Here is a 23437-nt window from a genome sequence, read left to right on the forward strand (position 1 = left end):
GCAACACCTGGAGCAAAGGCCTCCCCTGCTCAGCCTTGAAGGGAAAGCAGCCCTCCCCGGTTTTCACTCCCTAATGGTGTGTTTATATACGGTATGGGCCAACTTGGGCCCTCCCTCCAGGTACTTTGGACTTCAACTCCCACCCTCCCTCACAGCCTCAGGGCCCTTCCTTTTCCCCCTCAGCCGCTTAAGCGTCTCCTCCTCCTCCTTCTCCTCGCTTAAGCGGCTGAGGGGGAAAAGGAAGGAACAAATGTAAGATACTTCACTTAGGCAGAAAAAATGAAATGCAAAGATACAGAATGGGTGACACCTGGCTCTCCAAAAGTACATGTGAAAAAGATCTTGGACTCTTAGTGGACAACAAATTAAGCATGAGCCAACAATGTGATGTGACAGCTAAAATGCCAGTGGGATTTTGGGCTGCATGAAATGAAATATAGTGTCTAGATCAAGGGACAATATGTTGAACATGAGCCAACAATGTGATGCAGCAGCTAAAAAATCCAATGGGATTTTGGGTTGCATCAACAAGAGTATAGTATCTCTAGATCGAGGAAAGTCATGGTGCCTCTATTCTGCTTTGGTTACCTGGAATACTGTGTCCAATTCTTGGCACCACCGTTCAAAAGATATTGACAAGCTGGAAGGTGTCCAGAGGAGGGCAACTAAAATGATTAAAGGTCTGGAGACCATGCCCTATGAGGAGTGTCTTAAAGAGCTGGGTATGTAGCTTGCAGAAGAGAAGGTTCAGAAGAGACATCATAGCCATGTATAAATATGTGAAAGAGTTTCATAACAAAGAGGGAGGGGGTTGTTTCTGCTGTCCTGGAGACAAGGACTTGGAGCAATGGGTTCAAATTACAGGAAAGAAGATCCCACCTGAACAGTAGGAAGAACATCCTGACTGTAAGAGCTGTTCAGGAGTGGAACTCTCTGCCCCGGAGTGTAGTGGGAGCTTCTTCCTTGGAAGGTTTTAAACAGAGACTGGATGGCCATCTGTCAGGGGTACTTTATGCTTTTCTTGCATGGCAAGGGATTGAACTAGATGGCCCTTATGGTCTCTTTCAATTCTATGATTTTAGGATTCTATGATTTCTGCTGTAAAAGTAGGTATTATTTTTGTGTCGTACTCTTGCCTTCCAGGAATCCTAGATATACAGGGTGGGCCAAAAGTCACAAAGACATCTGAAGTTTTAATAACTTTTTGAAAAATGCTTTTTGAAAGGATTTTACATGTAATGTAATTTTATTTCCCATATATACTGTTTATGATGCTATGGTATTACAAATTAAAAATAAAGGGATGTTCTGCTGTGCTTTTGACTAGACAATCCCCTAGATAATTTGGCCCCAATTATGACATAAAATCTTGGCCTGGCACTATACTACTGTTATCTATCCAAAGATATTATGCTCCATGTTATATTGCCCTCCATCCCTAATTTTGCCGTCTGACTTACGCACTTTATCCATCAGCCCTATCCTCAAAATTGATTTGCACTAGGCTGTGCACCCATGTCCAGAAACTGATTGTTATTTCAGGTTCATTGGTTGTTGTTTCAATGGTTCCCTTATACCAGGGGTCCCCAAACTAACCCGGATGTGGCCCTCCAAGGTCATTTACCTGGCCCCCGCCCTCAGTTTTAGAGTTAGCCTCGCCCAAAGTCTGAAATGACTTGAAGGCTCACAAGAACAACAATCCTAATTAACTTGACTATCTCATTGGCCAGAAGCAGGCCCACACTTCCCATTGATATCCTGATAGGTTTATGTTGGTTAAAATTGTTTTTATTTTTAAATATTGTATTTTTCTTTCATAGTTGTTGTTGTTCCTTTTTGCACTACAAATAAGATGTGCAGTGTGCATAGGAATGTGTTCGTATTTTTTTTTCAAATGATAATTCGGCCCCTCAACAGTCTGAAGGATTGTGGACCAGCCCTCTGCTTTAAAAGTTTGAGGACCCCTGCCTTATAGTCTGTTATAATGTTGTTGTTTTATTCTGTTTTCTAACATTGCTTTATGTATTTTAGTGTGTTTTTTAACTATGTTGATTGGGATCATCCCCATGTAAGTTGCCCCGATTCCCTTCAGGGAAATGGAGGCGGAGTACAAAAATAAAGTTGTTATTATTATTATTATTATTATTATTATTATTATTATTATTATTATTAAGGAATTATTAAATATTGAAATCACTTTATGGCTTTTGGCCCACCCTGTATAAATATTGGGTGCATCATCTTAGACGATCACTTATGGCCGGGTATGATCGACTTTCAAGGGTAGAGTCCTGGTGGTGGGTCCGTAAATGACTATAGAGACCTATTCTGGATCCACATGGTCTTTTGCAATAAAAACATAGATTTCCAGGTGGAAGGTAGTCCAACAAAGATTTGCTTGACTTTCCTTCCTCTTGGCACATTCTCCCTTTCGCCCTCTGGGTGTGTATGATGGCAGCAGAGAAAAGAGAGAATTGCTGTGGGGATAGGAACTGGCATCCTATCTCAGACAGGAGCCTTGAGGACACCTATTAGGTCCCCATAGTTGGTAGCAACATCAGTTGGATAGAGGAACATCCATCTGTTGGAAGCAAAGGCCCCACTCTTGGTGGTTGCAAGAAGATTTGTGGAAGTGGCTGTGGAGATTTAAACAGAATCTTACATCTGGTGGGGAAGTGGTGAGATAAGGGGAGGAAGCCGCACAACGCTCATGGCAGAATATCACCTGGCAAGGGGCAGCTTGGCCTTCTCCATGGAACTTTTCACACATGTATGTATTTTATTTTGGTTTGTTGTAATTAACTAGGCTTGGCCCCATGTTAGCCGCCCAGAGTCCCTTTGGGGAGATGGAGGCGGGGTACAAAAATAAATCTATTATTATTATTATTATTATTATTATTATTATTATTATTATTATTATTATTTCGGGGAAACAAGGTACCACTTTGATGGCTGAAAATGAGGAGGAGCAGAGGAGCCTTATAGCCAAGGTGAAAGAAGAAAGTGCAAAAGCTGGGTTGCAGTTAAACAAAAAACCAGATGATGGAAAACGGAAGGAGAAAGGAAGAGGGGCCGACAAAGGGTAAGATGGATGGATGTTATTTTTGAATGACTGTCTCAACCTTGAAGGAGCTGGGTGTGACGAAGGCCAATAAGAGTGGGCTGGTCCATGAGGTCATGAAGAGTCTGAACGAATAACAATCTTTGGATTATTTCAAGTTTTACAGCTGTGCACATAAAGAAGACGTAGTCCTTATGACGAAATGAACTATGTTGGTGGTTGGAAATGGAAAGTAGAGCTATTTTAGGATTAGGATTAATGATTTGGCAACATTTTTTTCTTATAACTGTAAAATGTTATCTAGTATGTAAATATAAAACAGACAGTACCAAAAGAGATACAGGGTGCTGTTTATATGTATATTCCTGGAGCACCACATAGCATCTGTGGCCCCTTCTATACTGCCGTATTGATGAAGGTGTATTGGGAAAATATAATACTTGTATTGGAAAATATATATTGAATGTAATCATGTTAAGAAATAGGAAAATATGTAATCACCAGCAGATTGTGTGCTAGCCTTAAAATACACTCTACTCAGCAAAAGCAAGACCAAAGTTCACTGAGTGCAAGGGACATATGTTAAGTGTCAACAAGAATAGATAAGCTAATGGACAAGAGAGAAATTAAGGCTTTTTGGGATGTCAAGATAAGACCTGGCGCCTTGAGGGGAGTGCTAATGGGTCTCTGACAGCTAAGATAAGGGGGAACTCCTTAATTAATGAGAACCCCTAAAAGCTGAAATGAGAATTCCAGAGATAAGGCTAATGGAGGGTCAGGGGTCTTGAAAGTAGTCTATATTTTAGGAAAATGCTAAGATAGCTTTTTAGTAAGTGCACAGTAAGACTTTTTTGACACTATTTGGTGATGGATAATGCCTAGATGACGTAGTAGATGGAGGAAAAAGGGTATATAAGAACCTGTGATTCTTTGTTCCAGTACCTTCGCTTTCCTGACCACAGGAGATCTTTGCTTATTGTCTCTGGCCATTGAGAATAAACGTCATTTTTTCTACAGCCACCGGAACTCTCTTTGTCTCATTTCTTCAAACCTTTGTCTGCCATTTCAGTATAACTTAGTTCAAAACAGATAATCTGGATTTTATATGGTGGTGTAGAAGGGGCCCCTTACTTGTGTTTTTGGGAATTGGACAAATTGGTGGTAGGAACTGTGTTTTCTTTTATTACCAGTGTTCTGTTAGAAATCCTAGCTGGAAGGCTGTGTGCTAGATACAACTGTAGTCTATCTGTCAAACATACTAGAAAGAAAGAATTGTATGATGCTAAACAGCTTTTTATTTCTCTGGAGTTCAGTCAATCTTTCATGCAAGACTCCTGACTCTGGCCCTTTATAAATTCTTTTTTTGTTAGGAGGGGAAGTTGATAGACCTCTGGTTTAGCACTCTGCCTCTCAAGTCTTCTCCTTGAGCACATTGATTATCTCAGTGCTCTAAAGGAGTATTAGCAGTAGTATCTCTAATAAAGCTCAGGAGATGCAAACAGCACTGGGTTACACCATCAGAATGGGTGGCATCAAATTGACTGTAAAATGTAGTGTTTCAGCAGAAATAATTTTTATTTTTAAAAATCCCAGTAGTTAGACATAATCACAAAAACATTTTATCGTAAGCCCAGCTTACATGTACTATACCAGTATACTTAGAAAGCTAAAACTCTATGCTAATTTAGGACTGTCAGCATTAGCCAATTACATTGACACTTCCAATGATGTGTTTTTGTTTGTATATTCTACAATCACAGGATTGTTTCTGCTGCTGGTGGTTTTTTATAGTCACTGATATTTGTGAAGTCACCCAAGGTTTTTCCACAGCTGAGAAGGGATTTAAACCCTGGTCTTCCACTGTACTAGTCCAGTGCTCAAGCTACTACATTGCATTGGCTGAGCTAAAATGCTTAGAAGGGACCAAAATAACTGGCATAATTCTTTCCCAGCACATATGAGTTTATCTGAAGTCCATACACATGTATTTTCGGGAAATTGTGAAAGTGAGAATTATTTTTTTAATGGCAAAAATAGGGTAAGAAATGCTCCTGTGTAATTTTTTAGTACCATATTCAAAAATGATTGTCAGAACAAGAAATTAAATCCCCATATTTCAGGATCTTAGTGCCACCCAACCTAGAAATCATCTTGTTACTGGAAGGATTTTACTCTTATTTTTGGTATTTTGTTGCAACACACATGCATGCAACTGCAAACCAATGACAACTCATTCAAACACAGCTTACATTCCATTTCTGCTTCATTGTTGCTGGCTTATTGTCTCTGGCTCAAATATGGCCCTAGGAGTAAATTTTCTTGTACATGCTTAGTGCATAACAGCAGTATATCATATTCTGCATGATAGGTTGTACCCATTCAGGGTAATGGGAAACAAAGTCAGTTAATTTAATGAGCCCCTAATGTCAGAAGACAGGTAGGGTAACCCACTGGCCTCTAAATATTTTTGGTTCATAATTCCAGTCTGGTGTAGCCAGTGCAGCCTATGAAGGAATGGGAGTTATAATCCAACAATATCTGAAAGGCCAAATATTTCCTATCTGTGAAAGGAAGGCAGTCAGAACTATGATGAGCATTTTACACTGTATCTCCCTGAAACATCAAAGTAATAACACAGTATTCTAATGTAATCCGAAAATGCTTTTTACAGTCTCCAAACCAAATTGGCCTAAAGATATTGGAGAGCATTTATCTTAATTCCTTTAGAAATAAAAAGAAAGAGCAGTGGAGGAGCACAAAAATTAGAAATAACAGACAAGAAAAGCCATAGCAGAGTTTAAGTTGCATTTAATTCCAGGAGAGCCATAGAAGAAAGGACATCCCAGAGCTTTTTCATCAAAGGAATGTAAAAATAAAAAAGAGAAGAAATCACAACATAACAGGAATCTGAAAATGTTCTCATTTTACACTTCAGATTTCAAAGGTATTTGCTCTTAAGATTAGGAACTAAAACCAGTCTCCTAGCTGCTCGTCCACAGAGGATGGCTTAGGCCACTCACTTGCAGTGAGTCCGAAATGGGTGCAAGTCTCTGGACCTCAGTGCTGGAAAAGTAATCCAGCTGAGGCCTGGCTTCTAAAGCCATTTGGAGAAGCACAGCCGTCTCAGTGAGGCTAGCATGTTTCCTCTGTATCATTGGTGCAGCAAAGATGCACTGATTCTCCTACAAGTATGTCTCAAGACAGAAGAAGATAAAAAATGCTTATGGGCCTCTAATTCCTTCTTTTTTTTTTTTACACTGGTGCTTTCAGCAGAGAATAGTAATTGCTGAAGAGCTTTGTATACTGAAGAACTGAAGAGGGTTAAATTAATATGAAACCATGTGAATCAGGTTGCAAATGAGAGAAAACAAGAAGTTAGACTACAAGTTTTCAGGGGAAAGGATGACACTGAGCACCTAATATGCACAGTCCTGAAATGGATGTCAGAAATGCCCAAGATTTTAATCCCAACTTCGGGTTTAAAAAGCATGCATAACACATGCTCAGAATTACCAATCCATTCCATTCAAGTTTCAGAAAGGACTAGCAATTTAGCAGAAAGAATACAGTTCTTCTGCAGGGGAAGTTGTTATTTTGGCTGGGAATCTGCCTTCCAGCCTAAATGAGCACATGGTTCTAAAGATAATTTTTGGTTACATTTAAAAAAGAATCTGAGGCAACCAAACAGCAGAGGAAAAAAATACTCCACAACGGAATATTTTGTCCTTATCATTTAGTTAGTGACATATTAAAACAGTCTAGATGAAATAACATTGCAATAAATACCTAGATATTTCAAATTAAAAGTAATAGTTACAAAAAGAACCCTCAATGGAATTACTGATATTGCTACAGACTGACTCTTCACAGACAAAGGCGTCTCCAAAATCAGCTGCAGCTGCCCTCCTTGCTCACTGAGCTGGGTTAGTTTCACTTTGGAATACTCCTAAGACAACAATACAATACATAGCACAACACACATACATATACACACATATCTGGTCCTAATTTTCAACTGCTAAATGGTAGAAGTTTTCGCCATCATTATAGGTCCTTGCAACAGTTGCAAAAACAGTCACTGTGTAGAAAGAGAGGGTAAGAAAGGAAAGAGAAAAAGAGGGATGCTGATGAACATGGCTTCCTACACGCGGCTGCAGAGCAGATGATATGATGGATTACAGGAAGAAATCCTTTGGGGTTGTCATAAGGGCCAGGTTTGAATTCTCTCTAGCAATGGCAGCAGAGTTTCTGAAGCTTCTAGCCCTCTCGAACACTGTCCCGAGGTTCTGCTAATGAGCTGTGAATGATCCCAATAATGGACTCAACGCCGTCTCCCTCCAGAATGGTGCAGTGGTCCCCTTCAATGATATGAACACATACTTTTCCATCACAGACCTGCATAGATACAAAGACAAGAGCAGAGAACATTACTCATACATTTTAGGTCCATGTATTCTCTTTCAGTCAGAAGTCAAAATAATCTGAGAAGATATTCAAGTCAATTTTATTACTTTTCCCATTATTTACCAGTATAGACCTTCACCTTCTTGTTGATTACTGTTGTTATGTGCCTTCAGGTCAATTCTGACATATGGCAACCCTACCTAGTTTTCCTTGACAAGATTTCTTAAGAGGAAATTTACCACGGCCTTCCCCTAAGGCTGAGGGAGTACGATTTGTCCAAGATCACTCTGTGGGTTTTTGTTTGATTCAGTGGGGATTTGAGTGCTGATCAACACCCAGATCACCACACTAGCTCTTTCTGCTTGACAGGCCAAAAATAATGTCAGAAAATGAATTTTGAAGATGAAATCATATTGATATATTTGTATTTACTGTATAAGATGACAACAAGGATAGGAAAGGACTGTGTATCCATAGGATAGTGCAGGACAATTGAAGCTGTTGGCTTCCAGATCATTGAGGCTAGTGAATCTACTCCTTTATAAAATATTTTTGTATAAAGACAAAACAGAAAAAATCAAACAAAAGTATAAAAATATATTTTAAAAGGAGTAGACTCACTAGTCTCAAATTATAATGATGCTATTTTTTAAAAGTATTTAACAAGCATATACAAATAAGGATACACACCTACACAATTTGTAAGCTTATAGGTTTTCCTCTCTTACTTGAGAGACAAAAAAACTGTAATGGGTATACACTGATACAAGAGGACATTTTTATTTCACCAATGTAACTAACCTCTGAAAGTTTGTAGTCTCCTCCAAGGCCTTCTCCAAACTCGTTGTGTGTCTTTGCTTTCAGTAGCATCACATTGCCATGATACTTGCATTCTGGCATATATTTTTCGCCTGCCTTCAATTTGTGATAAAAAGAAGTAGCCGCAAAAATGAGTGCCTCCTGGCTGATGTCCTTGTGAGTCTGAGTTATCAGATCTGCAGCGGCGTTGACACGAGCTTCCAGATCCGGCAGGGGCAGAAGGGCTTCTAGCAACTGCAAGCAGCAAGAAAAGGGAGAAGGAATAGAAGTGGAAAAAAAGCTTTACTGCAAGATACAGTGCAGTTTACAGTGGAAACTGGGGTGAGTAAAATACATTTTTTTGCCAATGTAGATGAGTGTGGAAGAACATTACCTTATTATATTCCATGCCAGTGAACTGCTGAACAAAGGCACACAATGCTTCAGTCTCTGCTTCAGCCTCATTTCCTGGAGTTAGCTTGGCTCTGTAGCTCTGAAAAATATACAACATAAGTTTAAAAAAAATCTTAGGAAAACAACATTTTAAATATTTTTTTTAGCTTTTAATGTTTTTAATCAGGTTTTATGGATTTTAACTATGGTTTTTAAAATACCATTGATATTTAATTCTGTTTTAATGTTTCTATGTCTGTAGATTTTAAATTGTAATGAAATGCTTTTAATATAAGCAGCTGTGAGTCTCCTTTGTAGAGAGAAAAGGTGAAGTATAAATAAACAACCCTATCATCTTGCTGGGCATCAAATTATTAAAATATCAAGAGTATCTAAAAAGAAAAGAAGAAAAATCTTCTTTTGCTCATTTTGAGTTAGATTTTTTGGGACTGGTATATTTTGTCACAAAATAGTAACATCATTTTATTCATTTATAAAATATCCCACTAAAAGTGGCTACCAACATGTTTTAAAATTCAGATTAAAATTATATAAAGCTTCAGTACAAGTATAAATATCAAAGTGATGAGAATATCTTCAAAGGAACCCAATGATATTGGCTAGGCTGATGTGTTTGTAACTAGAAAATAAAATGCATTTGTGGTTATTCTGTACATGTGAAGCAAAGGATGTGCAAGCTATTGTCAACCTGAATGTGCCTACAAAGGAAGCCTGAAAATGACACAGCTAGATCTCACCTGTGTGTGTGCTGCTACATAGGAATGTGAACCATCCAGCAGGAAAAGGCTGTTGGGTAAATGGGAGGGATTCTGTTGAGCTTGGAGCTGACAGCACATTTCAAAGGCGACACAGGCACCAAAGGAGTATCCCGAAATCCGATAGGGGCCTTCTGGCTGCACTTGTTTTATGCAGTCAATGTAGTAGGATGCCAGGCTCTGTATACTGTCCAAAGGAGCAGCTAAGAAAATACCAAGTTATGAAAAGAGTCAGCCTAATAGAAGATCAATGGACAATATTGCTAGTTTATCTCCAGACAAGTTGGATATAATTAATGTAACACCAAGGAAATATAAAAAGGGACTTTAAAACCAATTTAGTGGTTATAGTTTTTCAGAAATATTTTAAATGGAAATATAATTCTGTAGGAAAGGTTTTGTTAATGTAATAAGAAAGTTGATAGCTCCCCCTCTCCCTCCATGTTTACTCACTTTCAAAACATACTATTCTGACCTTGTTTTTCCATCCCAAAGTAATAGACTACCATAAGGGTCTCTACGACCCTTTTTCAGGCCAAATACTTTCCTATGCATGCACAAGTTAACAAATCATGTTCACATTTAGAATCTTGAAATGTTCATGGTGAATTCCAGGCATTCTGACAATAAACACTATGTTTCAAGACTTGACAAATACGATAACCCATCTACCTTTGGTAAATTGAAGTCCATAGATTGGTATACGGAGTTTAGAAGCCAGGGTGTTGAAGACTGTGAGAGATCCCTCAATGGGATGAATGAGGAAGAGAGGAGACTCTGGGCTCTTCACTTCATTGAGCAGCATGATTGTGGGTCCATTTGGATTAACCAATAGTTTATTCAAATCTAGTCTGGGTTGTTCAGCCTGACTACCTTTTGTCTCCTGGGATAATGCTAAAATAGAAGAAGAGCAAACAAACATTGCACATTCAATCTAGGTAACAAGACGATCACAAGCTTGCTTAAGGCTAGTCTCGTTCAACTGTATCTAACTAACATTTTTCACCTCCAGGAACAAAGGCCCAAATTAGGTGTTTACAGTCTGTAGGAATGGCCATCCAGAACATTTGAATCACAAACTTGTATCTGATTTTGCCACAAGTTGCTAGTTCTCATTCTTAGCAAGAGCTAAGATTTCGTATTCACATCAGTTATAGAGGATCATGCAGCACACATACATCTGATTTGATAATTAAAATACAGTAGAGTCTCACTTATCCAACGTAAACGGGCCGGCAGAACGTTGGATAAGCAAATATGTTGGATAATAAGGAGAGATTAAGGAAAAGCCTATTAAACATCAAATTAGGCAATGATTTTACAAATTAAGCACCAAAACATCATGTTATACAATAAATTTGATAGAAAAAGTAGTTCAATAGGCAGTAAGGTTATCTTGTAATTACTGTATTTACGAATTTAGCACCAAAATATCACGATATGTTGAAAACATTGACTACAAAATGCGTTGGATAATCCAGAATGTTGGATAAGCGAGTGTTGGATAAGTGAGACTCTACTGTATATATTATTGAATTTGTCCATAGACCACAACCAAAACAGACAAACTGTATGAACAAATTCTATTACATTTGAAAAAACTAAAATAAATTTATTATACAGCATTTTTACTTTCATCAAAGATTTTTTCCTTTTCTTTCCCCCCCTTAAACTGGCAGTTTAACTGAAAATAGGGCAATTTTTTGGTCTCTAGCTGCTTAGAATTTGGCTGAACAAAGGTGGGAAATAGCTAGTAAAAGAAGAAGTGAATGCTGCACTGTGGGTACTGCAGTCTTGGTGCAGATAGGAATTTATTATCAGCAGAAATATGTTTAATTAGTAAAACCTTTTGGTGCTAATTAGAAAATATTTCTGCTGGCAATAGAATCTTATCTCCACTACAGTATTCACATCCAATTTTACTGGCTCCTGATATCCACCTTTTTTTGTATGTGACTCAAATCCAAAGGAGGGCAGATCCTGATGAGATGGGCATATTTATTATTATTTATTTACTTCATTTTTACCTCTCCTTTCTCAATCGGGGGGGGGGGGGGGGGATACTTACTGTCTGTAGTCCCCGATTTAGAAGAAAATTCTCGCAGCTTGTTAATGGTAAGCAATCGAACATCCCTCATTGACATTACGATATCATAGTCCCTCTCCAGGGTTTGGCGTACTTCTACTGCCATTAGGGAGTCCAAACCCAGATCGGCCAGGGAAGTGTCAGCATTCAGGCTGCTCACATCTCGAACACCTGTGGAAAAGAAATACAAATGTGCCAATACTGTGACAACCAATTTAGATCTTTTCTCAAGTTTTCTTTCTTGATTGACATAGCATCTCTCAGGGGTAGTGTATGGGGTCATGTTTATAAGTCTTTTAAATTTTCAATATTGAATATGATATTTCAACTCAGAGATTTATTCAGTTATTTTCAGCCAAGCAACATTTTCCCCTAATTTTTTTTTAATTAAAAATCTGGAATATCAGTGTTTGTTTAAACCTTATAATCAGGGTAGGAAATCTTTTTTTCCTAAGAAAGAACTCCTGCCTATAGGAAAAATCTATCACAATTATCTGCATCCCAGTCCACTGATAGGTTCTTTGTGCTCTGTGCAGGCTGAATTAAAGTGAATTAAAATGAATAAAAGGCAAGCAGATGAATGATAGAACAGAATTTTTAAAAAACATTATTATACAAGTACACTATATTCGTCATGGCACACCACAAGGTTACTTCTGCCTTTTGTGTGAATCATAGTCTTGTGGCAAAGCACGTGACTGCTCAGAAAAGAAGAAGAAAGCAGTTATGACACAATAGAATAGAAAAGGGAGAATTGCAATTCCTCGGCAAGGGGGTAGCAGTGCTTGCCTTTTAAAACTTACCGATAAGATATTTAAACAACAGGGGATTAGAAAACCAGGAGAAAGACCACCAAAAAATATGTTTGCATCCACTAGTAAATGGACACATGTTCAAATGGAAAATAATATTACAATTTGAAGTAGGATATAGTGAAGCCCTTGTTAAATGGTCTGAGAAGATGCTGACTCATTCTAATATTTGGAAATGATCTGTGTAATGCACGAGAAAGGGAGAGTTCAAACAAACATGTTAGACAGGAAGGGTAAGGATGCTAATGATAATGGGAAAGGAAAGGAAGCAGCAATGGGAAGATGTGATCATCGGCTGAACAGCCATTTTATTGATGAGAACATTCAGCCATCATCTGAGTGTGTCAAAACTTTAATTACTGACTGTTCACATGCACCAGATAAACCAAGTAACAATGACCAGCCACAACTGGGCTTCTGCCCCAACTACTTAATAAGGCTGGAATGAGCCTGGAGACTTCTGATTTAATTTCAAATTAATTTCAAATACAAGAAGTTCCTGAGTTACAACATCTGACTTACATACAACTCCTAGTTACAACAGGAAGTGAGAGGAAATCTACCCCTAGGAAGAAAAGTCACTTCTGTAGGAGTTATCATTGGAAAAAGCTGTCTCCACTAAAGCTTTATCCCCAATCCTTGTTTCCATGATAACCCAATAACTCAAAATGGGAAGCTTCTGTTTAAAGCCTTTAGATCAGCAAAGACTGGTTAAAATGAGAAGGCTTGAGTTGCAATGCCTCCAAAATCAATGCCTTTTATAGCATGAGGAAAGGAGCTCCTAATGGCACAGTGGATTAAACCCTTGTGCCAGCAGGACTGCTGACCGAAAGGTTGGTGGTTCAAATCTAGGAAGCAGGGCGAGCTCCCATCTGTCAGTTCCAGCTTCCCATGCAGGGCATGAGAGAAGCCTCCCACAGGATGATAAAACATCTGGGCGTTCCCTGGGCAATATCCTTGCAGACAGCCAATTCTCTCACACCAGAAATAACTTGCAGTTTCTCAAGTCACTCCTAACACGAAAAAAAAGTATGAGGAAAACTGTAATGTTATGACAAAGGGGTCTCTAATGTCCAAAGAGTGATTATAGGCAGCGTGGCACATTTGCAGGGTTAACTTTAGTATATTTGATTATTCATAGATTGTTTGCTGCTGCCTCTGCTGCTGACCTTTGCCATTTTTAATAAAGCAACTCCTTGTAGCACAAGGAAGCACTCAAGAAGGGGAGAAAAAATGTAGAAAAGCAGGGCAAGTAACACAGTGTGGGCAGAGTTGGTGCTGTGCATGAACATGTTGTCCTGGCTTTGAAAGATGGGGGATGAGTACACTTTTCCACCTCCCCTGATCAAAATGTTAAGTGACTAGTAGGTGGGCTTTCCTGCTACATTCTCAGTGCTTCTTGCTAGAAACAGCACACCCCACTTGCAAAGAAATGATCTGGATGCTCTTCAGCTGTAGGGTGGGAAGTGGGGGGAAGAGTGGAGGGAAATGCTGGAGGAGCATGCTCAGTTCTACATGCAGAGCAGCGGCAGTTTGTTGGACGATAACAGCAACAGCAGAGCCCTGGCCCTCTGCCACAGCCTTCATGGAGATGCCTCTAGCTGGTGCTGGTGCTGGTGCATGCATGCATGCAGAAAGAGGGCAGACGTGGTGGAACTGGCAGATGATGGAGAAGAGCAGCTAAGGAATGAACCCTAACGAAGTGGCAGTCTCCTCAGTCTAGTTAGCAAGTGAGGGTGGCAGTGCAGTTGTTGTGGAGGTAAAATCTAGTCCCTTTTGCTCGGCATCACCATCCAGCCCCAAGAAAGAACAAAGGATGGGGCTGTTCAGGTGAAGGCAAACCCCACTCCTCATGGAGTGGGGGCAAGCAAAGACAGCAGAATGCTGCAGGCTAAGAGAGCCAGCAAGCATATTAAATATGGTTCGGGGAGGCGGGCTTAAATATTAACAGTTTTTCCACTTCTGGAGGGATTCAGCACTCCTAACCCTCACAAAAGTGAAGGGCTGACTGTAGATACCAAAATAAAATTATGTTAGTAATTTACAGTAAATTATAACATACTCAGTCTCCAACTGCTGCCATTTGGTGACTGGCTCTGCTTCTACACTGTTTTTGTGGTATAAGAATTTACACCTTTTCCATGTGGGCCCCTGGGAAGAAGGCTTGAAAACCCTTCTAGATCTAGGGATATTGTGACATTTGTTCCATTTCAGATCCCTGTCCCAGTTTGGTGCTTCTATTAAGTTTTCATGTTTCAAAGATGGGGAGGGTGACAGGTGCACACCTTTAAAACTCCAAAACCAAAAAAACAACACTCCTACATACTCTCTCTGACCTCATTTCCTCCCACATCTAATCCCACATGCTCTACTGCACCCAGGTTGCTCCACGTCTAATTTAGCACCATTATCCGTACTAATCTCTACATGTGGTACAGTTTTACAAATGCTCCCAAGTTCTGCGAAATCACCCCCAGCAAACAGCAAATTGACTTGTATAATAAGTGTAGGAGGCAAGGCAAGTCAGGACACAGGATTCAGAAGAAGCAATACAACTTAGCTATAGAGTAATAGTGATGGATTTTGCGAAAAATAATGGACACAGGCAACACAAAGGGACCACTTTCAAACTTCCAGTTGAGTGAGTGCATTATAACAATTCTTCTTTCCCCATAGGATGGAAAGCACCTTAGATGTTGCAACAAAAACAACGGGGACATCAGAAGGTTGGTTATTCAAAATGATACTTACCAAGAATGTGAGCAACAGCTTCCACAAGATCACGCTGGCTACCACCATCACTTTTTGCCAACAGCTTTTCTGCCAGGACAAAACTAGACATGACCGGGTGAGGCTGGTTGAGGAAGAGATCCAGAACATCCAAGCATGAGCTGATCCTCTGGGGCAGAGTTCCTCCAACCACAGTGTCATTGCTGCCCATGGTCTCCAAGACAACGCCCACATCACCAATTGCACCCCATTGTACGGCAAGGCCTGGACAAATATAGAGAATACCTGGAGGTTATTACAGAGCATACAGCAGTAGGAAACGTGAGATGAAGAAAAGAGTATAAAATTGGGAGCAGTTATGAGCCTAAGATTTTTCATACAAATATTATTCTGCTTATTCTCATACAAATGTTATTTTACTAATTATGTGGGGGTCTACTACAGACCTCCAGGCCAGACTGAAGAACTGGATGGATGAAGCCTTCCTTGGACAGATGACCAAACATGCAGAAAGAAGAGATGTAGAAATAATGGTAGATTTCAACTATTCTGATATTTGTTGGAAAACAAGCTCTGCCAAGAGTACACAGTACAACAAATTTCTCACTTGCCTTGCAGACAATTTAATTGTCCAGAAAGTGGAAGAGGTAACAGGGGGATAAGCTATTCTGGATCTGATCCTAGCCAACTCTATGCTTCTGTGATTCTATACTCTACAGTGCTTGTCTTGGAAAATAATCCCTACAGGTTAGAAGAAAGACACTATTACCTGGAAGTCCATCATGCCTTCTCTGTTCACAGATACGCTCCATGGTAGAATTGGCAAAACCATAGTTACTCTGCCCAGCATTGCCTCTTCCACAGCTGACTGAAGAGAAGGCTACAAAATGGTCCAGTTTTGGGCAATTTTGGCGGGTTACTCTGGAACAAAATAACACAGAAAAGGACTGTTTGCGTCTCATTTTCAAGAATCTCTACGTGCTCATCAAAAAGAGCAGTAGCATATATTCATGTTTCATATGTTACTTACTGGTCCAGATGCAGTGTGCCTAAATACTTGGGTTTGTTGACTTCATAGAAAAGCTCTGGAGTCTGATTTTCCAGCATTGCATCTTTCAGGACCTGAAGGAAATAGACATTTCATAGTCAATGCAGAATGTATTTTGCTTCTATTTGAAAGAAAATGTAAAAACATATTCTCAAAGTGCCATTACTGTAGCAGGGATTAAACACTCCCTTCACAGTCAACTGCGACTGAATTTTTCAAAACTTAAAAAATACATTTTTAATGTTAAGTCTGATTTGGTCTTCACAACTGTAGACAAAATAATCTCGAAACATAAATGAAAATGTCCTCTACTCTTACACATTTTACAACATGAAAGTTAAAAGAAATGATCTAATAACACATAATTTCCCCCAAATATTTGTCAGGTATCTCTCGCCTGCCCTTCATCCTTTCTTGTTGACTAAAAGATCTGAGGTAAAACATCCTGATACCTCATTTTAGTTTAAAATACAAACAGTAATATAATTATAATCCAACACAACATTAAAAAAATAAAAGCAACATTTCTTCTAGCCAAGGAACACACATACAGGTCAACACAGTAATTGTTTCCTGTTTTCACACTTATCCAGCATAAACTGCAGAAGAAAACTAGTTTGAACAGTCAGTTTGATCCAGCTTGGACACCAAATAAATAACCCTTGGAGCCACATGGGTTTTAAACACCGGCCACTCACCATAGCCAAGTTGAAGAGGCCCCCAACGGGACCAAGTTGAGAAGCTTCTTGGATTAAGCGCTGTGCCCCCTCAAGAGTCCCGGCATCACTAGTTGAGACAAGAACTTGGATTCCAAGCTGTTTCCATTCTTGGACCCGTTTAGCCTGGTATCCTGAAAATCAAGAATCCAGAATACTGGATTGACTGCATACTGGTTATGCTTATAATGTTGCACTACCTCCAGTTTTAAAAAAGACTGCTTCCTTAGAATTTAAGATGCAGCAATAATGATGAGACTAACAGGCTAGCTAAGGTCTGAGAAAAAAATGGTTTGAGCCCATGAGATGAGAAAGTTAGTGAGAATACCTGTAGTTACTGGTATTTTTCTTTAATGTAATAGTTAATGAGGGGGTATTTTCAGGTGTCAGTTATGGTGACACCAAAATTTAATCATTTGGCTGTACCTCCTGCTACATTTTTGTGAATAAAATAATCCAGACAGTTTTTTAAGTGATCTGATTTTTTTTTACTGTCTTAGTAGACACAATGGAAATGTGTCTTATATATATAAAATAGTATTCTTGGGAATGCAGAAAGATGATGATCCTATTGCTAGCAGTAGATCCTTGTTAATTCTCCCCCATCCCTCAGATGAGACTATATTAATAGGGACAACTGCAAAAGAAGTACACATCTAGAATTCCAAAATAGTGGATGATTTCTCTCCTACACATTCCCAGTGTCTTCCCAGCAATGCCATTCTAGATTACATAAAAGCCAAAAAATAAAATAAAAATAGGAGCAATATATTGGCCTTCATTAACTGACACGCTTTATACTGCCATTTCTGATTTTTCCCTTGCCTAAAGTATATATGTTATTAAAGATAAACAAATATTTCCAGCCATTCATGTATGTCACCCTAGTTGTTATCATTTGAATTTAATTTCTTCCTGGTCAGTGCCTTTTACGTAATAATGCTTTTAAAATGGTGAAAATGTGTTATAGTAAATATGTCTATGTCAGCAGATAAGAAACTTTGTCAATTTCTTTTATCAGATGGTAAATCTAGATGTTTCCTAATTCCATTGCAACATTTCTTGCTACTGCTTAGGTTCACAGAACAAAATTAAAAGATTGAGCCAAACATTCAGGGACATTGTTAACACTCAAGTATTCACTCTTTCCAATTCATTGCTTTTTCTTTTAGCTTACCCGTTCGGATGCCAGATCGAGATGTTAGCACCAGCTTTTTTGCTCCTCTTTCAACCAGCCATTGAGCCAATTCCAGCCCAAATCCCCCAAGGCCACCTGTGATGATGTAGGATTTATTTGGTGGGCAAGACATCCGGGAGATTGCAGGGAGTTGGGTTGGCTTAGCTTCCTTTGTGGGGTATTGATTTTCTTCTTCACGAACCTAAAAACAGCAATATAGACAATTCATCAAATATTGCTAACAATGAAGTATGCCTAATATTTTATAACAATTAATTATGTCAGATAATATGCGTATTCAATACATGCATACACACACACTCACACTACACATGTATCTCAAATAAGCATATATTTGCATATTTTTGCCATATCCATGCGGTATGATTTCAAAAATTTATACAAAGTTAAGCAAACAACAATAGAATAAACATAAGAGAAAGCAACTAGTAAATGGTCCAGTTGAAGGTTCTAAGTCAAACAGAGTGGACCATGATAGGAAAGACAAGTATCACACTCATTTTTTTTTCTGCCACACATTTTTGGATTGTACTAAATTTTAGTAAAAACATTAGCCCCTCTTTGGCTTGGCTTGGCATGGCATGGCATGGCAGGGGGTTGGAGTGGATGGTCTTTGCGGTCTCTTCAAACTTAATGATTTTATGTTTTCACTTCTCAAATATCTTGTGGTAGACGGCCCACCTGATCTTCTAAGTGAAGGATCTACAGCTCAGTTCTGGCCTAAAGCAGATTCATCTCAATCCACAAAACCTCAAACTAACAGAGGTGGCTCATCTGACTCTCCTGTTAATTACTTTACACTAGCTGACAGTTTCTTAAAAATAATGTAATTAAAAATGTTAAACAAATGGTTTCCCCACTGAACCGAGTTCATTGTATTTTTGGCTGTTTAAATGTATATTGGTTTTTATATTGTTAATGTAATTATATTTTACAGGATTATTTAGTCTGACTTTTAACTGTTCTGGTTTTGACTTTTTATCATTTGTTATATGGTGTAGGTATATTCTCTTGTGAATTATTGTTTTTACAGTTGTGCACTTTTTCTATTTTTTAAGTAATTGTCAAAAAGCACAAATACAAGCTACATTAAAACAGCCTATATGTGTATGTTTACCACACCTTCCTATTTCTGTCCCTCTTTGCTACTTAAAAATGCAGGTATTACTATAACTACTCATAGTTGTTCAGAGCCATTTCCAAACTTAGCATCCTGGGTACAGAAAATGAATCTGGAAGTACCAGTCATACCTGGATCACAACTTTCCCAATGTGTTTTCCTTGCGCCATGTATCTGAATGCTGCTTCTACCTCGTCTCTTTTGAAAACAGTTGTCCGCAGAGGTTTTACTACCCCGTCTTTGATGCCTTTTGTTAGCAAGTCTGACACTAATTCCCACTCTTCATTTCCTTCTTCAAAAATGGCATCTAATAGGATCCCATGAAAAGCCACATTCTTCAGGAAAAGGGCCATTCCTAGAAGAAGCAACACAGTTATACTTTTACTCTATTGTATTTTCTGTTGCTGGCAAATTTCCTGTGCATTTTAAAAACGATTCCTGTGTTAGGGAAAAATAAATAATTTCACCTTCAAAGCTGCTGCTGCTCAGTCATTTAGTCAAAAGTATGTAAATGATAATAGAAGCAGTAAGACTCATCACAACAGCATTGAACTCACACAGTCATCTGATTTCATAATGGCAATGGTATTCCTTAATAAATATGCTTTCCTTTTCTAGTTAGAAATAATCTTATAGCCCCCCTGTCCTAGAGTGCATCTACGCTATAGAATCAATGCAGTTCTGAAGGACCACCAGAGTACTAAAATAGTAAAGAATGAAACCTTACCAAGAGCTGTGTTGTTGGACAGGTCAAATTTTCCTATTTCCAAGAAACGCCCATGCCGAGCAAGGCAACGCAGACTGGCTTGGAGCTTCTCTTCTGACAAGGAGTTCAGCACCAAGTCAACACCTGGAGGAAGGACCCAACACAATAATGCATAATTTGTACATTACAGGATTCTCATTGCTCTGTCTTACTAGCAAAACCATCTCCATTTATCTACACAATCCTCTAGTAATTAAATATTCTGCATCCTAATTGTAAATGTTTGGTAGCGAATTCTTAATTCTAGTAATTACACCTACCTCTTCCATTGGTGACTTTCAGAACATGTTGTTCAAAAGAGGTGTTTCTGGAGCTGGCAAAACTGTTGGCATCAAGTTGGGGGAATCTTTTCTGGAGATATTCACGTTTTTCTTTAGAGCCTAAAATCAGAAAATAAGCATTATGTTTATGGGAAAGACATATTAATGCCAAAGTCTGATGCTAAAATAACAGATTGCTGTAATGCCTAAATTATGTTATAGTTAATTATGCCTGTGGGATCTAACATTTATTGGTAATTCACTGCCCTAAGGAACAAAAGAACTCACAAGAGTGCAATCCATTCTTATTCACTTGTTCCATTTTTATCTTTGCAGAATTAAGCATAGACTTTATTGAGGCGCACATGGTTTTTGTTCACAATGCAAAGGGATGCCATTACTTACCTACGGTAGTAAAGACACGGCAGCCCATGCTCAGGGCAATAGCAATGGCTGCTTGGCCAACACCACCAGAGCCTGAATGGATGAGCACGGACTCCCCCTTCTTCATGCCTCCTCGGACCACCAAGGAATAGTAAGCTGTGGCATATACCACAGGTACAGAGGCTGCTTCTTGTAGACTCCTGGAGAAAGGCAGAGAGGCTTTTCTTAGGCATTCATGATTCTTTATCTCTTTCCTCATAACAGTTATCATGACCTCCATGCCAAGCTACCGCAGTTCTTGGAGACAAGTCTGAATCTGGAAGTGGTCTCTCTCTCAGATTTTAACTTCAATGAATCACATACAAAATGCACTGATGTATATATTTTCAACAGAGTCAGCATGGTGTAGTGATTTGAGTATTGGACTACAACTCCACAGAAGCTGGGGTTCAATTCCCTGCTCAAGCATCAAAAACCATTGAGTAACCACAGAAGGGTAAGTCACACTGTCTCAGCCCCAGAAGAAGGCAATGAGAAAACCTAACCGCCTAAACAAATCCTGTGATAAGTGTCACATTTGAGTTGCCATATATCAGAAGGCACACATCAACCAGAAATTTCTTTTCAAAAGATGTGGAAAGTAATTTCACTTCTAGTGTGAATATTAGACTGCTTTAAAATTCTACAGCAAACCTACTGACTCCATCAGGCCGGGAACTGAGCTGCCTCACGGACTCTACTGAACTGAACTAAGGCTTCTCCTTCTCTTGAAATTCTTTTGTTCCAGCCCATGATTATAAAAACGGGGCCTAAGAAATAGTGCCAGAATTTGCCCTTTCCCCCTCTTCCTACAGTCTCATTTACTATTATAATTGTGTTTTTAAAAAAATGTAAATTGATGTATTATTGCTGATATTTGTAACCTGCCCTGGAAAACCTTGTGGGTATAAAAGTGAGATATGAATGTCTAAAATAATTAGCAAATTACTAAAAATATTGTGATACTGTATTTAAAAAATTCATTAAAATATGTGAAAAATGATCTTGCGTACATTAGATTTGATTTTTTTTGTTAAAAACTATGAAATAAATCCATTGCATTTAGATAAATGTTAAATTACCTAAATACCTACCTACCTTGTTGGATAACTTCTGTTCTATTTTATTGCATCCTCTTTCTATCTAATATGTTCTGTTTTGGGCAACTGTTAGACTGTCATTTAGCACCTTCTGTAATGTGGCAAGGAATGTATTATTTTATGTTGAGTTTAATAAATACAGATTGAGTATCCCCTATCCAAAATGCTTAGGACCAGAAGGGATTTGGATTTTGGAAAAAAAAATGGATTTAGGAATATTTACATATAATTAATGGGGTGCCCTGAAGATGAGACACAAGTCTAATCATGAAATTCATTTGTTTCATATACACTTCATACAGATAGTCTGAAGGTGAAGTTTGTGTACATTGAATAATCAGAAACCAAAGGTGTCACTATGGCCCCTTCCACACAGCTGAATAAAATCCCACATTTTCTGCTTTGAACTGGAATATATGGCAGTGTGGACTCAAATAATCCAGTTCAAAGCAGATATTGTGGGATTTTCTGCTTTGATATTTTGGCTTATATGGCTGTGTCGAAGGGCCCTACCTCAGCCACCAAACGGGGACAATTTTGGAATTCCAGATAAGACTTGCTCAATCTGAATAGAAGATAATGTTGCTTGTAAGGAAATAGTGCAATCTATATCATAGACAGAATGAATAAAAGAAAGCTAAGTTTATTTGATGCATCTGAGTACTTCACTGTTATAGCTGCTCATCTACCTATTTGACAGGGCTTTTTTCACATTAAGTTGTAAAGCAGCACATAGTAGATCACACGCACTAACTATCAAACAAATCCTTCATAGTAATACTTGTTTCTGGGACTGTGCATCTGACACCTGTGAGAAGCAGAGACCTTTTATGGGAAGAATCTTGCCTCAGTTGCAAAAGAAGGCTATGTATGTGAAGTTTCATGAACAAACTCATTATCAAAATGAAGAAACTACTCAAAACCCACTCGCAGATGCACCTAGAACCACTATCTTACCAAGAAACAATTAACCAACAGTACCATTTGGGGGGGGGGGGGGAGTGTGCCTTTGACAATACAATGTACCATTTCTTTTTTCTCAAAATCCATTATACCAGCACAGATGAAAACAAGCACAAATGGTTGAGTAAAAGTGTGTCCTAAGCAAAGATGCAACTAGAGCAGTAATTCCAAACTTTAATCCAATATATTGATATCTGTTTTGGACTTTAATTCCCAAAGGCCTCAGCTTTGCCAATGATCAGAGATTCTGGGATGAGTATGGGAACCACTGAACTAGAGGATAAGAAGAAGGGGATGAGACCCTTGAGATTCCAGAGTATTGGTTGATTTATTTAAATCAGCAATTATGCCTCAAAATCTGACTCTGACTAAAATCCTCTTGTTGGGGTGAGGTGGGGTGGTGAAGCTAGCATGACTCCTGGTTGTACTATTTAGACCAGGCAAGGGCAAACGTGGCCCCTCCAGGTGTTTTGGACTTCAACTCCCACAATTCCTAACAGCCTACCAGCTGTTAGGAATTGTGGGAATTGAAGTCCAAACACCTGGAGGGGCCACGTTTGCCCTTGCCTGATTTAGACACTTGCACAAGGAGGTATTCAGTGCCCCAAGCGATTTCCCCATTTGCCCCCAGCATAATGGCATACAGACATAGCTCCTCTCCCTAATCCCATTTCTGGAAAGCGCCTGGTAAACTACCAGCCCACCCTTCTGCTATTGTGGGACTTTCTTTCCCAGCATGAAGAAAAGTGGTGGTCAGTAAATCTCAAGAGCAAGGAAGTACAC

General features: G+C 38.9%; 1 protein-coding gene and 2 long non-coding RNA genes across 3 annotated transcripts in view; 2 read left to right on the forward strand and 1 right to left on the reverse strand.

Moving 5' to 3' along the window:
- The first annotated feature begins 1 nt into the window (after position 1).
- LOC134297119 (uncharacterized) lies at positions 2 to 4081 on the forward strand. Its single transcript, XR_010003873.1, has 2 exons — positions 2 to 120; positions 2938 to 4081. It is a non-coding gene; the product is annotated as an uncharacterized LOC134297119 (long non-coding RNA).
- A 1771-nt stretch (positions 4082 to 5852) lies between these two features.
- Positions 5853 to 23437, reverse strand: part of fasn (fatty acid synthase) — a 64650-nt gene continuing 47065 nt past the window's right edge. The window contains exons 29-43 of the mRNA XM_003217289.4: positions 20574 to 20752; positions 20169 to 20288; positions 19870 to 19992; positions 19274 to 19497; positions 18002 to 18203; positions 16807 to 16958; positions 16091 to 16182; positions 15830 to 15981; positions 15082 to 15324; positions 11501 to 11689; positions 10105 to 10326; positions 9415 to 9635; positions 8658 to 8756; positions 8267 to 8518; positions 5853 to 7456 (exon numbers count right to left, since the gene is read on the reverse strand). Coding sequence (XP_003217337.1) covers positions 7319 to 7456; positions 8267 to 8518; positions 8658 to 8756; positions 9415 to 9635; positions 10105 to 10326; positions 11501 to 11689; positions 15082 to 15324; positions 15830 to 15981; positions 16091 to 16182; positions 16807 to 16958; positions 18002 to 18203; positions 19274 to 19497; positions 19870 to 19992; positions 20169 to 20288; positions 20574 to 20752 — 2608 coding nt within the window. The 3' untranslated portion in view covers positions 5853 to 7318. The remainder of the gene's footprint in view (positions 7457 to 8266; positions 8519 to 8657; positions 8757 to 9414; positions 9636 to 10104; positions 10327 to 11500; positions 11690 to 15081; positions 15325 to 15829; positions 15982 to 16090; positions 16183 to 16806; positions 16959 to 18001; positions 18204 to 19273; positions 19498 to 19869; positions 19993 to 20168; positions 20289 to 20573; positions 20753 to 23437) is intronic.
- LOC134297118 (uncharacterized) lies at positions 8476 to 21594 on the forward strand. The gene is made up of 2 exons (XR_010003872.1): positions 8476 to 8605; positions 15007 to 21594. It is a non-coding gene; the product is annotated as an uncharacterized LOC134297118 (long non-coding RNA).

The sequence above is a fragment of the Anolis carolinensis genome, chromosome 2 (assembly GCF_035594765.1).
Source record: "Anolis carolinensis isolate JA03-04 chromosome 2, rAnoCar3.1.pri, whole genome shotgun sequence".
NCBI classification, from domain to species: Eukaryota; Metazoa; Chordata; class Lepidosauria; order Squamata; family Dactyloidae; genus Anolis; species Anolis carolinensis.